Source organism: Gracilinanus agilis, chromosome 2, assembly GCF_016433145.1.
Source record: "Gracilinanus agilis isolate LMUSP501 chromosome 2, AgileGrace, whole genome shotgun sequence".
NCBI classification, from domain to species: domain Eukaryota; kingdom Metazoa; phylum Chordata; class Mammalia; order Didelphimorphia; family Didelphidae; genus Gracilinanus; species Gracilinanus agilis.
This window is the reverse complement of record NC_058131.1, coordinates 574702397-574717101: the sequence shown is the minus strand read 5'-3', so window position 1 is coordinate 574717101 and position 14705 is coordinate 574702397. Positions and strand designations below refer to the sequence as shown.

General features: G+C 47.1%; 2 protein-coding genes across 3 annotated transcripts; one reads left to right on the top strand and one right to left on the bottom strand.

The window, feature by feature from the left end:
- The first annotated feature begins 906 nt into the window (after positions 1-906).
- On the top strand, positions 907-4705 carry SNX22 (sorting nexin 22). Of its 2 annotated transcripts, XM_044665357.1 has the most exons (7): positions 907-986; positions 1766-1849; positions 2303-2407; positions 2883-2977; positions 3428-3460; positions 3855-3922; positions 4474-4705. In XM_044665357.1, the coding sequence occupies exons 1-7, from the start codon at positions 912-914 to the stop codon at positions 4587-4589; spliced, it is 576 nt and encodes a 191-aa protein (XP_044521292.1). In that variant the 5' UTR covers positions 907-911; the 3' UTR covers positions 4590-4705. The 2 variants fall into 2 exon arrangements, with proteins under 2 accessions (XP_044521292.1, XP_044521291.1); XM_044665356.1 differs by lacking the exon at positions 3428-3460.
- Positions 4706-4789: 84 nt separating this feature from the next.
- Positions 4790-13769, bottom strand: PPIB (peptidylprolyl isomerase B). Its single transcript, XM_044665355.1, has 5 exons — positions 13597-13769; positions 12076-12189; positions 11590-11683; positions 5735-5919; positions 4790-5526 (listed from the first exon to the last, which is right to left on the bottom strand). Exons 1-5 carry the CDS (start codon positions 13729-13731, stop codon positions 5404-5406), a joined length of 651 nt encoding a protein of 216 aa, XP_044521290.1. The 5' UTR covers positions 13732-13769; the 3' UTR covers positions 4790-5403.
- Between the last annotated feature and the right edge of the window lie 936 nt (positions 13770-14705).

The following is a 14705-nucleotide window of genomic DNA, read 5'->3' as shown; positions in this document are numbered from 1 at the left end:
AGATTCTGGTTGGGTAGGAGGTGACTCATTTTGAAGCTCGGACAAGATGAGTGATTAACTAACCTGGAAGGTCAAATACTGAAGCTGAAGCTTAAATCCTTTGGCCAAGGTCAGTGAGAAGACAGGACTCCTTGGAAAAGACGCTGATGCTAGGAAAGACTGAAGACAAAAGGAGAAATGGATGAGATGGATGCATAGTCATGGAAACGTCACATGAACTCGGCCAGACTTCGGGAGATGGTGGAGGATAGAAGGGTCTGGCGTGCCGTGGTCCTTGGGGTCCGGAAGAATTGGGCACGAATGAAGGACTCTACCACAACAAGAAAAGGTCATAGCGAATAACTTAGGATATAAATTCAGATACTCTCCCTCTGTAGGCTCAGTCCCTTTATACTCCATTATTTCTTCCATCTCTGGGGACCTGGAGATGGGGTCAGCCTTCTCTAAATTTCAGCACACTGGGCAAAGCCCTGACTGCTCAGTCCGAGTTATTCTTCTAAACGGTCTGGGCGCTCCACCAGAACATAAGCATCTAGAGGGAAGTCATTCCGTCTACGTTCCAGCGTCCTTCCAGCCCAGCAAAGAGAAGCTGGTCGAAAAGATTGGAACCCTCGCGTAGGCTTCCCTGTGCTCCCAGAATTCTCTGGAGCTGGGCACCCCAAAAGCTGACCTCCGCCCCAGGTAGCCTTAGCCTGCCCGCCCTACTTTCTTCGGACGGGAGGAGGAGGGGAACCTCCGCACCCGGGAGAAGAGCGGGGGCGGGGCCCAGGTGGGGCGGGCCTGGCGGGGCGGGGGGGGGGGGAGAGGCGGGGCCAGTCGCTCTGTCTAACCCTCGAGGGAGCGCCCCGGAGCCGGAGCCCTGGATCCTGCAGTCGCAGAGCGCCGGGGCTGGAAGTGGGATGGGGTTGGGGATGCTACAAGTACACATTCCTTCTGTGGGGCCGGAGGCTGCGGAGTCGGAGAGGAACCTGGAGAAAGGACATATGGTGAGTGCTGGGGCCGTCGCTCCCTCCGGGAAACGAGTCCTGGAGTTCCTTGCCTGGAGGATTTCAAAGCGTCGGGGAGGCGCCGTTCGCTATTGGGGGACGGAAGGTAACCCTGGGCACGGGGCTGGAGAGACCTGAATAGGAGCTGTGAAGAGACGCTCGGACTAGTTTCATTCCGAAGTTTCTCTCCCTCCGCCACTCGAGTTTGGGGGACTTCATCCCCCATGCATCTTTCTCCTGGATGTTAATTGAGAGGCCGGGGCTGGAGGACGGAAGGCAGATATTTCCGCGTCCGCCGCCCCCAGCGGGGTTAGCGGCACTTAATTACATCCCAGCGGAGTGGGGAAATGGAGGTTGGAGGGGGTGCGGGGGTGGTCTTTGAACCTTGTAATTGATGAACTTTGCCCTGCGGGGCAGAGGAGTGGAATTGCTTCTAACTCCTTCACTCCCCCACCCACCCTAACTTGCTAGAAGAGGGAGAGGAATGGGAGGTGAGCAGCTCTGTTAGGTGTCCCGGGGATCCCCCTAGAGCTGAGGCAGCTCTGAAACGGCCTTTGTGAGGGGCGATGCCCGACTGCAGAAATTGGCTACTGGGAGAGGGTTGGAATTGAGTCCCCTCCCACCCGCGCTGGGGTAGAAAGAGAAGAGACTAGCAGTGGCGACCCTCTAGTTCTCCCTGGCTATTCCTTTACATTCTTTCTTCTGCCCTGAATTTGCCCGGACTTGGGTGGCTCACTCGTTCTCATTCCTTACTGCCTCCCCCCTTCAACGCCTTTTAGGTGTTCAGGGTGGAGGTCCTCTGCAACGGGAGAAAGCACACCATTTATCGGCGCTACAGTGAATTCCATGCCCTGCACAAGCAGGTGAGAAGTAGGTTGGGCCTGTTCCCCGGGATACAGAGAACAGAATGGCGGGAGAGCCCTACCTTCTCTTCTACCTGGGGCAAAACTTCTGCCCTCGGTCGAGCTGGTATCCGGCGCTACTGGTCTGACACCCACCTTTCCTTCAAAACACCAGTCTCTCCCGGGGTGAAGAGGGGAAAGGAGTGGTGGGCACAGTGGGAGGATTCCAGTCTGGGGGCAAGTCAAGGTACACTGGAGTCTATGGCTTTTTAGGGTCTTCCCTACCTACCGTTAGAAGTAGTCTCTCAGGGTATTTATTTAGCTTAAGAAGTCTGAATTTACCTCTCCTCTACAGGAACCTACCCAGAAGAGGCAGAGTTAGGGTAAAGTTCTGGGAGGATGAGTCTCTATCTAGGGCCCCAGGTCTAGGTAGAACTGGGAGTTCTAAAGCAGGTTTCTTATGGCTTTGGACAGATTAAGAAGTCTTGCAAAGTGCCTGACTTTCCTCCCAAACGGGTACCTAACTGGAGGCACAAGGTTCTGGAGCAACGACGACAGGGGTTAGAGGCTTATATCCAGGTGAGAAGGGCAGAATTGGGCTTCTTTTTGTCTAGGGACTAACTTCAGATCTCAGTAGAGAATCTTTTTGTAGAAATCCTTTCACCACAGGGTTGTGATGATGATGATGTATATCAAGTGGGTAACACAGGATTGCCTGTGTATCTGTGTTTATGTGGCTGGCCCTCAGTATCCCTGAACCATGCCTGGAATCCACCCCTTCCTCACCTCTGGTGGGATCCCACTTTCCTTCATGATTCACTTCAAAAACCTGCTACATGAAGTCTTTTCTGACACCTTGTCACCTTGGTTGTGGGGGCCCATCCCATAACCACCTTATGTTTCTGTTCTCTACAGAAGTATTGTGTATATACATCTGTCTCTCTCATTAGAATGTAGGCTCCTTGAAGGCAGGAACTGTTTCACTCTTGTCTTTTTATTTCCAATGCATATCATAGTAAGCATTTAATAAGTGTGTATTGACTGTGCTCCCCAGGGTGTCCTGTATCTCAATCAGGAAGTCCCCAAGGAAGTGCTGGAATTCTTGAAGCTTCGACATTTCCCTTCAGATTCCAAAGCTAGCGACATGGAGTGAGTTGATTGTGGAAGCTTAAAGGAGGGTGGGATGAGAAGGGTCCTCAGGTTATGTCTTCAGATAAACCTTAAGGACATCAGTGGACATCTGGGCCTGGAGGTACCTAAATCCAGCATGTAGGCACCAGCGCAAATCTGTTTTGTCTTTGTACCTGGGTTTGCTGCCCTTCCTTAAGGCTCTAACACTTCTTCCATCACATAACTGATTCTTATCCCAGTACTCTTAATATTTTTCCAGGTGGGCTCTTAGCCTTAAAATTCCCTCCCATTCACTCTTAAGTTGGCCAGCAGCTTAACTAATAGGGCCCTAGAGGTTGGGACAGTCCAAGTTGTCTCCACCCCTACCCTCACCCTCGCCTCCCTGGAGAGCTGCAGGGACTTTTTCTGGTTCAGGTGCTACTCACAGGGGCTGGCACCAGTCATTGATGTGCCTCTTCTCCCTTTCAGCTCACTGGGCAAGTTTCTGCCCAGCAACAGCAGGCAAATTGAAGAACTTACCCCTTGTCCTGCTTCCCTGGCCAGGGATTCAGGTGCCTGCTGCCCCCTTGTGGTCCCAATGAGGGCATTTCTTCCAAAGGAAACCTGTACCAGGTTGTCTTAAGTGTCAGATTTAGGGCTTGAAAGGACCTTCCTCAGATCGAGACCCAAAGTGATTTGCCCAGTCACAAAGGCAATTCTTTATATCTCCCCCCAAATTGTCCAGAGACTGTATAAGAATGCAAAGTCCCCAGCATTCTTGTTTGGTGTCCTAGATCCCGTTCAACTTGCATTTCTGTTCTTGGTGGCCCTCTTTCCATTCAAGGCATCCTCCATCCCAGGCACAATTGGGGCTTTATGTAAGTAGCAAGATCTGACCAACCTCTTTTCCCTCTAGTGCTCACCAACCCCACAGACCAGTCCTGAAATTCCACAGGGATCCCTACCTGCAAAGCCCTTCTCTAGGTAAGTAAAATGTCCAGGGCTGAGAAAATGGCAGTAATTATGAAGTCAAATCTTGGCACCCACCTGGGACGGGGGACCTCCCTGTCCCTGCTCTAATGGCATGACCCCAATAGTTGAGACAACCCAAGGGAGCAGCTCCTAGAACCAAGCTGATCTGGATGAATGCAGCAGATGGGCCTCAGGAGCCCACCCCCTCCTGAGGCTCCCACGTGGGGATCCAACAGATGCCTCCGATGGCTGTTCTTGGGCTGCCGTCTCCGCCTGGTTCCAACTTGAGAGCCAGCGAGTGAATGTCATCCTTAAGGATGGACGAAGAAGCTTGGCTCAGCGCTGCTCTGTAATGGGTCACTTCCTGGCCGGCCCCACATCTGGCCCGGCAAACGGGCAGCACAGCGACTGGGCAGTGCCGGGGCTCCCAGCCTTCCCTCCCACCTAGAAAGGGAACCGCATGGAGCCGAGGGAGGGCCAGAAGAGGACCAGGGGAGAGCCGTGTAAGCAGCCACACTACCAAGCGAGGAGCCTCCTACTCAGCCTGTGTTTCCCCCTTCTAGAGCTGATCCCTAACATGGTGGTGAGCGGCGTGTTGCAGGGCCTCTACAGTTGCAGCAGATGCCCCCGTGTGGCCCAGCCGAAGGACCCCTATTTTGTACCCCCCCACGACAGCTGAGGCCTTAAACAGAGCAGAACTTCCCATGGGTTCTGCTGCCCACCTGCCCGCCCTTCCCTGCTGGTCAATTCTTACTAACACGAAGCTGGGCGCCCTCATCCCTCCTGTTCTCCAATGGTGGCCCCGTGCAGGGGCCGGTTCTGAGGGACTCCACTCGGCCTTTGCAGAATAGGAAGAACGCAGAATAAAAGCAGAGTCTCTTAGGGATGAGCCCAAGAAAATGGGCTGTTTGTATTGGAGGAAAGGAACCACAGGGAGGAAGAAGCAAGGGCTTATCTACAAGGTGGGAGGATGGAGACGAGGACCAGGTTGGAGGCTGAGGAGAGAAGCAAAAACTTCACTCTTTGGAAATGCAGTTGCAGGGAGAGGGGAAGGGCGAGGACTAGGGGGCACAGCCTAGTCCAGGACAGGACTAGCTCTCTGGCCGGCCTCCGAGGGAAGGGAGAGAGAAGAGAGGGTGAAGGAAGGAGCCCAGTTCTACAGGAAACAAGCCCTACCATTCCCTCAAGAACTTTCATGGGGATGGTGCTTCTGGGCTGGGCTAAGCTGAGATGCTTAGGGAGGGCAAGGGATGAACCCAGCCCACTCACTTTCTATTAAAAAAATGTTTTCTTCTTTATTGGCGTGTGTTTCTTTACAAAACCGGGCCTGAGGGGCTGTGGAATGTAAGGATGGATTCTGGGTCAGCTCAGTCAGATGTCGGCACCACGGGCTGTACTAGGAGCCCAGGGCTGGAAAGGGGCCCAGACCAGGCCTCGGTCCCCAGACACGGGATGCTTCCTGCACAGCCTCTACAGCAGGTCTCCAGGGGACCCTACTCCTTGGCAATGGCGAAAGGCTTCTCGACTTCGATCGTGCCACAGTCGGCTATTGTCACATCCTTCAGGGGCTTGTCCCGCCCGTCTGTTTTGGTGTTTTCCACCTTCCGGACCACGTCCTGATAAAGGAGGGAAGAGAAGGAGGCCAGGGTTAGTGAGTCCGATCTGGCCCCGAGAAGATGGCACTAAAGGGTAAAAGGGAGGAGGAGGCTCCGGAAGCTCCCCGCAGTCCCGCCGGGGCATCCTCACTTCCTCCCACCTTGTCTCCTAAGGAGGACTCAGAGCTTGTCCACAAAGATGATGGAGGAGGCAGAGCCTGCCACTTACCATTCCTTCCAGAACTTTGCCAAACACCACGTGTTTGCCATCCAGCCACGGAGTCTTGACGGTGGTGATGAAGAACTGGGAGCCGTTGGTGTCCTTGCCGGCATTGGCCATGCTTACCCAGCCCGGCCCGTAGTGCTTCAGTTTGAAGTTCTCGTCAGGGAAACGGTCACCATAGATGCTCTTTCCTATAGATTAAAGCATAGCCTGAGTTAAAGGGGAAAATTAATGAGGATATCAAACGTGGTTCAAGAGGTAAAGACACCTCTGTATACGTGCACACCTAGGATGAGCTTGATAAGAAAGAAGTGTGGCAGCAAAGCAGTCACTTTCCCTGGAACAATTGCCAAATCTCACGGATGAGTAAACTCTAGTCCCAATGACTGAAAAGCATAAATGACAAAACATTTATGGAAATGTAATTAGAACTGTGCTACACTTTATGGCTTAAGCTGTAATGAAGCTTGAGAAAGAATGAAATGAGGACAGGTACAGAAGAAAAGCTGTGGAATGAAAGCAGGAACAAGGAAACCTAGCTGAATTTCTGCAAACACAGAGCAATAAGCAGATGGTGGGGAAGGATGTTGGTGGCTAGTCGAAGTTAACCCAAACTGCTAAGCTTTGCTTGTTTGGCTACTGGATGGTTAGGGAGAGGAGAAAAAACAAAACGACTCAGTAAGATTTAAAACAGTCTTTTTCTTGTTAGAGGAGAGGACAGGGAATGAGAAAAGATGTATTTCATTACTTAGCTCTACTCGGGCACTGAACACCCCGGAAGACTGAAGAGTGATCCCCGACAAATAGAATTTTATTGTATAAATGGGCCTCAGGTTTCTTCCAGGCCCCCAAACTTCCCAACCAGTTTGTAGAAAACATCCACCAGGATACATAGCATACTAATTGCTCCACTTTCCCTAGTGGATCCTGGCTAATGCATTGTCCCTTTTCCCTTTACTTCCTGTCTTAAAAAAATAAACCAAACAAACTAGTGAATAATAATATATTCCTCACATATACTGTCCCTTACTGAAGGTTTTAAGAAAGCTCCTGTTGAATAGGAATGGCTTAACATATGGCAGCACGTAAATGCAATGAAAAATCACTGCTCTATAAAACAATGAAGAATTCAAATATGGAAGGCTTTTATAAACTGATACAGATCAAAGAGGGACAAACTATTAAAGTATACACATCCACTCCAATGCAAATAAAAACAACATGAAAAGGCAGCTGAATTCATTAAAAGCAAAACCCATCCCTGGAAGGCAGATTATGAAACATTCTCTTTTGCTTTGGGGAACAAGTGCAGAGATCACTATGGATACTGTCACGTACACTAAGAGATAGTTATTTTGTTGGTGGGTTTTGTTTAATTTTTTGTTGTTGTTCCAAGGGAAGACACTGGTGGAGGGAAAAGAGAATATTGGGAAATGGCTGGTATAAAAGAAGTATAAAACCTTAAAAAACACCCAAGACTTTATGAGTAACTTGGAAAAAAAAGTAGTCACTACGTAAATGTTTCTATTTTTTAATCATATCCACATGCTTTTCTCAATCCCTAGAAATATAGTTTCTGTTCCAAATTTAAAAGGCAGAGTTAGTTGGGCAGTAGATTTGGAACCAGAGGACCTGGGTTCAAAGTCCAGAATAACTTGTTTACTACTTGTGTGACCTTGCTTATATCACTTAACTGATCTGAGCCCCAAGTTTCCTTGGGATTGCCCTAGATGTGCTTTGACGTTCTTTAGACTTCTCTCCTGTGAAGGGAATGAATTCCCTTCTCAAACTTTAAAGATTCTTTCAGCTTTAAAAATGTTTAACCTAACCCCCTCTCCCATCTTTATAATCTCTGCTTAGATGGCCACCACCTACAGTCTTCTTCACCAGCCTTTCTCTTCTGTGGACAGCCTCAACTATTATCCATTCTTGGCAGATGACTCCCTCAATTATCTCTGGATGTTACCTTTCTTCTTAGCATCATACAGATATCACAAATTCAATATGCCACCAAAAAAACTGAACCATCTTTCACCAATTGCCTCTTCTCATTTCTTTATATTTTATCAGCATCATCCAATATTTTGTTTGAAAATCTTGTCCTTATCAATTGGATTTAAGTAGTAGAAATGTTGTCAGGTTCTACATTTTCTCTTATAATTTCTATGGAACCTTTTCCCCAAGCAGAAATAGCCTCTTCCTTTCCAATCCACCCTTTACACAAAGTCTTTGTATTATCTTTCTGCACACATTTGACTGCTCTTTAGCTCAAAACTCTTCAATAATCCCTCATCTTCCCCAGTTTCAGTTGAAACTTCTTGATTTGCCATTCAAGGTGTGCTCGCAAACTTTATCCAAGTTGTCTCATGCTATACTCCATGTGTATTTTGCTTCAGTCAGACTGGTGTAACTGCCTGCAGAAGGCCCCTCTATCTTTTCTCTATTTTTTTTTCAAACCCTTTACCTTCCGTCTTGGAGTCAATACTGAGTATTGGCTCCAAGGCAGAAGAGTACTTAAGGGCTAGGCAATGGGGGTCAAGTGACTTGCCCAGGGTCACACAGCTGGGAAGTGTCTGAGACCAGATTTGAACCCAGGACCTCCCATCTCTAGGGCCGACTCTCATTCCACTGAGCTACATCCAACTGCTCCCTCCTTTCTCTACTTTTATTTGAGTTTTTTTTTTGCCTATACTACCTCATGCCCTGCCCCCCTCCACCTGTTGAAATTCTACCCTTCCACTGAGCTCCAGTTCAAAACACCATCTTTTAGATTTTTCTTGGTTAATAATGCTCCATCCCTGGAGGTTGGTCTGTACCTCTCAGACACTTGCCACATATTTTTGTGTACTCTTGTTGGCATCCCCTTATACTAGATTATAAGTTCCTTAAAGACAGAAACTTTGTAAATCCTCATATGCACATATCAGCAAAGTGCCATGTAGGAAGCATTGTGGTGCTAATAAATGTTTTAGTGTAGTTGAAAACTTTTGGTATTTGGGAAAGGTAGCATAGTGGATAGAACACCAGGTCTGGAATTGGGGGTCCTAGGTTCAAATCTAGCCTCGGGCACCGCCTAGCTGTGTGACCTTGGACAAGTCACTTAACTCCCATTGCATAGCCTTTACTGCTCTTCTGCCTTGGGACAGATATTGAGTATCCATCCTAGGAAAAAAGGTTTAAAAAAAATTGATACTAAGACAGGAGATAAGAGTTAAATAATAATAATAATCATAATAATCTAACTTCTTAAGCTCCCATTTTGCACTTTAAACTGCCTGTTGAACATCTAGAGGCTCCACATTCAACATGTTCCAAACTCTCCAAATTGCTGCCAGTTATATTCCCAATTTCTATTACTGGTTATCCCTAATTTAACCAGTCTCAAAACTTCCAAATTATCCTGGTTTCCATCTTCTCTCATGTCCTCACAGAATAACAATAATCTAGATCCTTTAAAAATTATCACTCAAGCTTCAGCACAATCCTATGAAGAGGGCAATATTTTACCTAAGCCGGGTTGGATATTAAGTGATTTACCTCTGGTCAAACATCTGTTAAAAGTGTCAGAGCTGACATTTAATCCATAGATTCACGAATGTTTTCCAGTTATTCTGCAAAGCCTTGGAAATCTATTATTTCCTTTTTCGCCCCCAATGCCACCGCGCACCCTTTTATATCTGGAGTAGCACAGTCACTTCCTAACTAGCTACCATCAATCCCTTCTCTTACTCCTAGTTTTATCCACATGCCACTAGATTAACCATCCTAAACACAATTTTGATTATGTCTGTTTTCTGGTTAAGACACTATTTTTCGACTCTTTACTGAATAAAACCCAAACTAAAACAGACTTCATGGAGCTCCAGGATAGCTCTCCAAGCCGGCTCTCAAGGCACTGCTCTTCTTCGGGGCACCTAAATGACGTCTCCACGTGGTCACTCACCCCACGTGTCCAGCAGTTGCCAAATCACGCCTTTTGTATGTCTTACGTCACTGGGATCCACACCTTTCTCCTGGCCCAGTCAATATCTCTCTTCCTTGGTCTCCCTGTAGCAAGGCTCTCCCTGCATCTTCTACACGGTCATGAAAGTGATTTTCCTAAAGAACAGATCTGACCGCGCTGCCACCTAACCGGGCTCCAGAGGCTCTCTAGTTTTAGAATCAAATGTAAACGCTTCTGACACTCCGGGTTCTTCACAAACTGGGATCTCCTTCCTATCCTTCCACGTATACTTTGCTCCAACCATACTTTCTTATTGCTACTCCCCATGTGTGCGTAGATCCTGTCATCCCTCATTAAAAAAAGGCTGCCTGAAAACAGGTACGATTTCGTTTTTTTGCCTTTCTATCTCCAATGCCAAATATAGCACTGAGCACATAGTAGGCTCTCAGTAAATGCCCACTAAAAGAACCCTTCCATCTGGACAGATTGTTTTCACTTCCCAATCGGGTAATGCTTTTTACTTATACAATGCAGACCCCATCCCCAACCTTCCACCCCTCCCAACTAGAGTCAAGACCCATTTCTTCTCTAAGCATCAGTCTAGTGATTTCCCCACCCCTACTATGAATAAAAATTCATTTGTGAATATCATACTGCCTCACAGATAGCTCTTCTAAGGTTTTCTGCAAGTACTAAAACATCAAAGTTAATTTTGTATTTGGGTGTCAGGATCCCAATTAGATTGTAAGCTCCTTCAGATAAGGCCTATTTTAAAGGCCCAAGAAGACCTAGCACATTGCACTGCCCCAGGAGATGCTCAAGAAATAAAATTATTTTTGAGGGGGAGGAGACAGATGGCATACTGTATGAAAAATAACTCTGTGGGAGATACAAAGAATATCTTTAAATGTATTGAGAATGTAAAAAGGTTGGGAAGGGGAACAGGGAGGTGGGCTCAGGTGGTTTAGAGCCAGGCTTAGAGATTGGGAAGTCCTGGGTTCAAATTAGATCTGATAATGCCTATCAGTGTGACCCTGGGCAAGTCACTTGAACACCATTGCCAAGCCCTTACAGTTCTTTATTTAAAACAAACAAACAAACAAAAACCCTTTACCTTCCGTCTTGGAGTCAATACTGTGTATTGGCTCAAGGCAGAAGAGTGGTAAGGGTAGGCAACGGGGGTCAAGTGACTTGCCCAGGGTCATACAGCTGGGAAGTGTCCGAGGCCAGATTTGAATCTAGGACCTCCCTGTCTCTAGGCCTGACTCTCAATCCACCAATCCACTGAGCTACCCAGCTGCCCCCTCTCCCCCCTATGGTTCTTCTGCCTTGGAACCCATATACAGTATTGATTCTAAGGGGAAAGGTAAAGGTTTAAAAAAAAAAAAGGTTGGTTAACAGTTAAGTTTCAAAGAGTAGGCTATGAGACTATAAACTACATAAATGTGCTCTAGTCACAGAAAGATGTGGCAGAGGTCTACTGTATGAATGCCAGGGTAGCCCATGGCCCTATTCTTTTCCATAAAGTCTTCTTATTTAGCTCTTCAGGGACTCTGATGCTACTCCTCAATACTACTCTTCCCCACCTTTAAACAAACCTAACTTATGACATTCATTTGGGATTCTCTATGAAATACCTAGATTGTGAACTCACTAAAATTGTGCTAGTTTTACTTGAAATAATTAGCAAGCTGCTATAAAGCCGAGACCAGCGTTTCTGTTGCCTATGGGGAATACCCTTATGCCCTTTTTCCCTATCCCTGCTGGATTCCCCCAGTGAAGGTAAGTATCTTTGGGAAACTGGAGAAAGTAGATATATAATGTGTTTTACAAAACCCTGTCCAATACTCCCACCCTGAGCAGCAGCAATAGACTTGTTTTTTGGAGAAACTGTAAGTTCAGGTTAGGTATTAATTACCTCCTGTGCCATCACCACGAGTGAAGTCTCCACCTTGAATCATGAAGTCCTTGATCACACGGTGAAATTTGCTGCCTTTGAAGCCAAAACCTTTCTAGAAAAAAGGACATAAAAGTAAGGGATCTATAAGAAACTGTACTTCCACAAACCTAGCAGAGGTAGAAGTGTCCCTTCCTCAAAGGTAACCCCACCCTGTTCTGAGGAGCAAGCAGGGTCAGTGTCACCAGGCAAAGCTATAAATGGCTCTTCTTCACTGGCCCTTGTCAGAAAGGCCAATTTTCTTTCTGTTCATTGCTAGGGAAATTATAGTCTCTCATTTACCTTCCTGTTATGATGAGAGTCAGGGAGGCAAATAAACACATTGCAGAAGGGTTTTCTGTCACCTTCTGGCCCACAGATAGGGTTAAAATGCCTTTTTTAAAAAATAGGTACAACCTGAAAGACTTGAGCTCATTACTCTTCTGGGATCAAGTCCCTGTCACTTACCTCTCCAGTGGTCAGAACCACAAAATTTTCCACTGTCTTTGGAGTTGTCTTCCCAAAGAGACCAATGACAATTCGGCCTACATTTTCCTCACCAATTTTAAGATCAAAATATACCTGAAATAAACAGATTATTCATTATAAACTTTTTCAGCATTCCCCCCTCTCCTTCCCTTAACTTTGAGGCTGGGTTCTTGGTGGGGAAAGCTGGTATGCCCAATGGCAATTAATGCAAGTGAAATGAATGAGAAAGATACCTCCATTCTTATTCTCACTAGGTCAGAGTCAAGTTACTCAACAGTGGTTCCCAAAATAATGACTGAAGTATATGAAATGGAAACCAATTACCCTTTTAGGAGATCTTCAAATTTAAAATTATTTTCAAAACAATACTAAGACATTATTTCCTATCATAAAATAGTCCCCTTTCCAACTACATATCTGTGTGGTCAGGATTTCCTCATAAAATTTAACCAAAACAACATATTGAAATAGATTGAATACAGAAGCAGACAAAATGTTATTTATGTTAACATGTATAGATTGGCTGTCATTTTAAATATCTTAAAAATTAAAACTTTTAATGCCATAAACACGGATAGATATAACCCACTTTTTTTTTTTTAAATTTTAAACCCTTAACTTCTGTGTATTGACTTATAGGTGGAAAGAGTGGTAAGGGTAGGCAATGGGGGTCAAGTGACTTGCCCAGGGTCACACAGCTGGGAAGTGTCTGAGGTCGGATTTGAACCTAGGACCTCCCATCTCTAGGCCTGGCTCTCAATCCACTGAGCTACCCAGCTGCCCCATAACCCACTTTTAAAAGAAAAAAATGTGTGTGTGTGCGTCTTCAATAATTTTTTATATAAAATGGGTCCTGAGCCCAAAAAAATTTGGGAACTGCTGCTCTACAGAAAGGAGCGGAAAGGCTACCACGAGCCCTGATTAAAGCTCAGAAGTATTTGCAAACTGCTTTATGGAACTTTTGAATTTAAAATGTCTACTACCATCGACTAGCTTGGGTGTTATGTTATGAAAAGGCAAGTGAGAAACTGCAAAAAGGTTTGAAAAAAAAATCACCCCAAATTCCTTAAGCCATTTTCTCCAGGTATTGCGAATGAGCAAGGTCAGTGTCATAAATTGCTCCTATTCCAGTTCCCGACTGGGGTCACGGGCCTAGAATGGTTCGGCTATTTAAGAGTACAGATTTCCGCTCGTTCCCGATTGCAGGGACCCCACGAGAAACGCCCTGCGTCCAAACAACTCGGTCTCCTCTAGGGAAGGCGGATCTGCTTGCTCTCAAATTGGCCTCTGAAAGCCCAGGCTCAAAGGCCACGTTCCGGGGACTTCCTCCCTCGGCTCCCTTTGGGCACCCCCTGCCCCACCGCCGCCCCGGCCGCCCTCCGGCCCATCCCAGCTTGGAATGAAGGTATCGACCACGAGGGCCCCGACCTCCGTCCGCCCCGGCCTCGGGCCAGAACGGGGCGGGGGGAGGGCGCCTCTTTCTCCTAGTCCAGCACAGACCTTGGTGGTTACTTTGGGTCCCTTCTTCTTCTCGTCGGCCGCAGAGAATCCCGGCAAGAGCAAGAAAAGAACCGAGCCCAAGACGAAGGCGGCCACCACGAGCAGCTTCATGTTCCGCTCCGTCAGACGCAGCATGAAACCTGCGGGCGCGGCCGCGGCCTGGGGAACGCGGAGGCAGGAAGCGGACGGGGCGGGGACCACCCCCCCCTACCCCCGGTTGCCACTACGATCCACAGAAAAGGGGGGTCCGGGATTTTCTCTCCTGGGCTTCAAGGACAGCAGACACTCGATTCCACCCCTCTGCTGACGATACATAGAGAATCCCACTCCGGGGCGGAGCCAGGGTTCTCAGAGTCCGAACTGGAGCAGACGCGGTCTCTTTAGGTGGTTGCCACGTTCTCGCCAGCTCATTGGGCTCCCTGGCTGGCCAACCCTTTAACTCCTACCAGCCAATAGGAAAAACAACTGGGCAGGGATGGATAAGAGGAGATAAAACGGAGCAAAGATTGGATGACGCCTCAGCACAAAGGAACCTCTGAGGCGGGCAGACACTCCTCCCTCTCCCTACCTCACCCTAAATTGCTGATTTCGGGTGTACTGCCGGATGAGCACAACTTGTCTGGGGATTATATGCATTTCTTTCATTGCCTACGAAAAATAGGAATTCCCTATCTTTCACCAACCTGGGTTTAGCTGCTATACCTCCAATGGGTTTCATGCAATTTTGTTTGCTGGCTTTCTGCTTAAATGGATAACGTCCTTAGAAGGAGTGGCCTGTCCTATTAGATTAAGGGTTCATTTTTTCCTACTCTAGCATGTTAAAAAGAGTTGATAGTCTCATCTCTAAATCCCAAGCTCCTTTATCTGTCACTGGACTATTGTTCGCACTTATCTGACTCCCTGAAGCATGTATTTGAAGGGGCCAGTCTGTTACAAATTCCTATGTATAGTGCTATTTCTAGGCTGTGGAAAAATTGAAAAGAGTAAACAATAGCTTCCAAGGGATGTGGCTGGCTTAGAGATGACATCTGACCGACCCCAAAGTTGCTTTACATTTTTTTAATGTTTGAATGAACCCAGAAAAGATTGCCTTGCTGGATTTATGATCA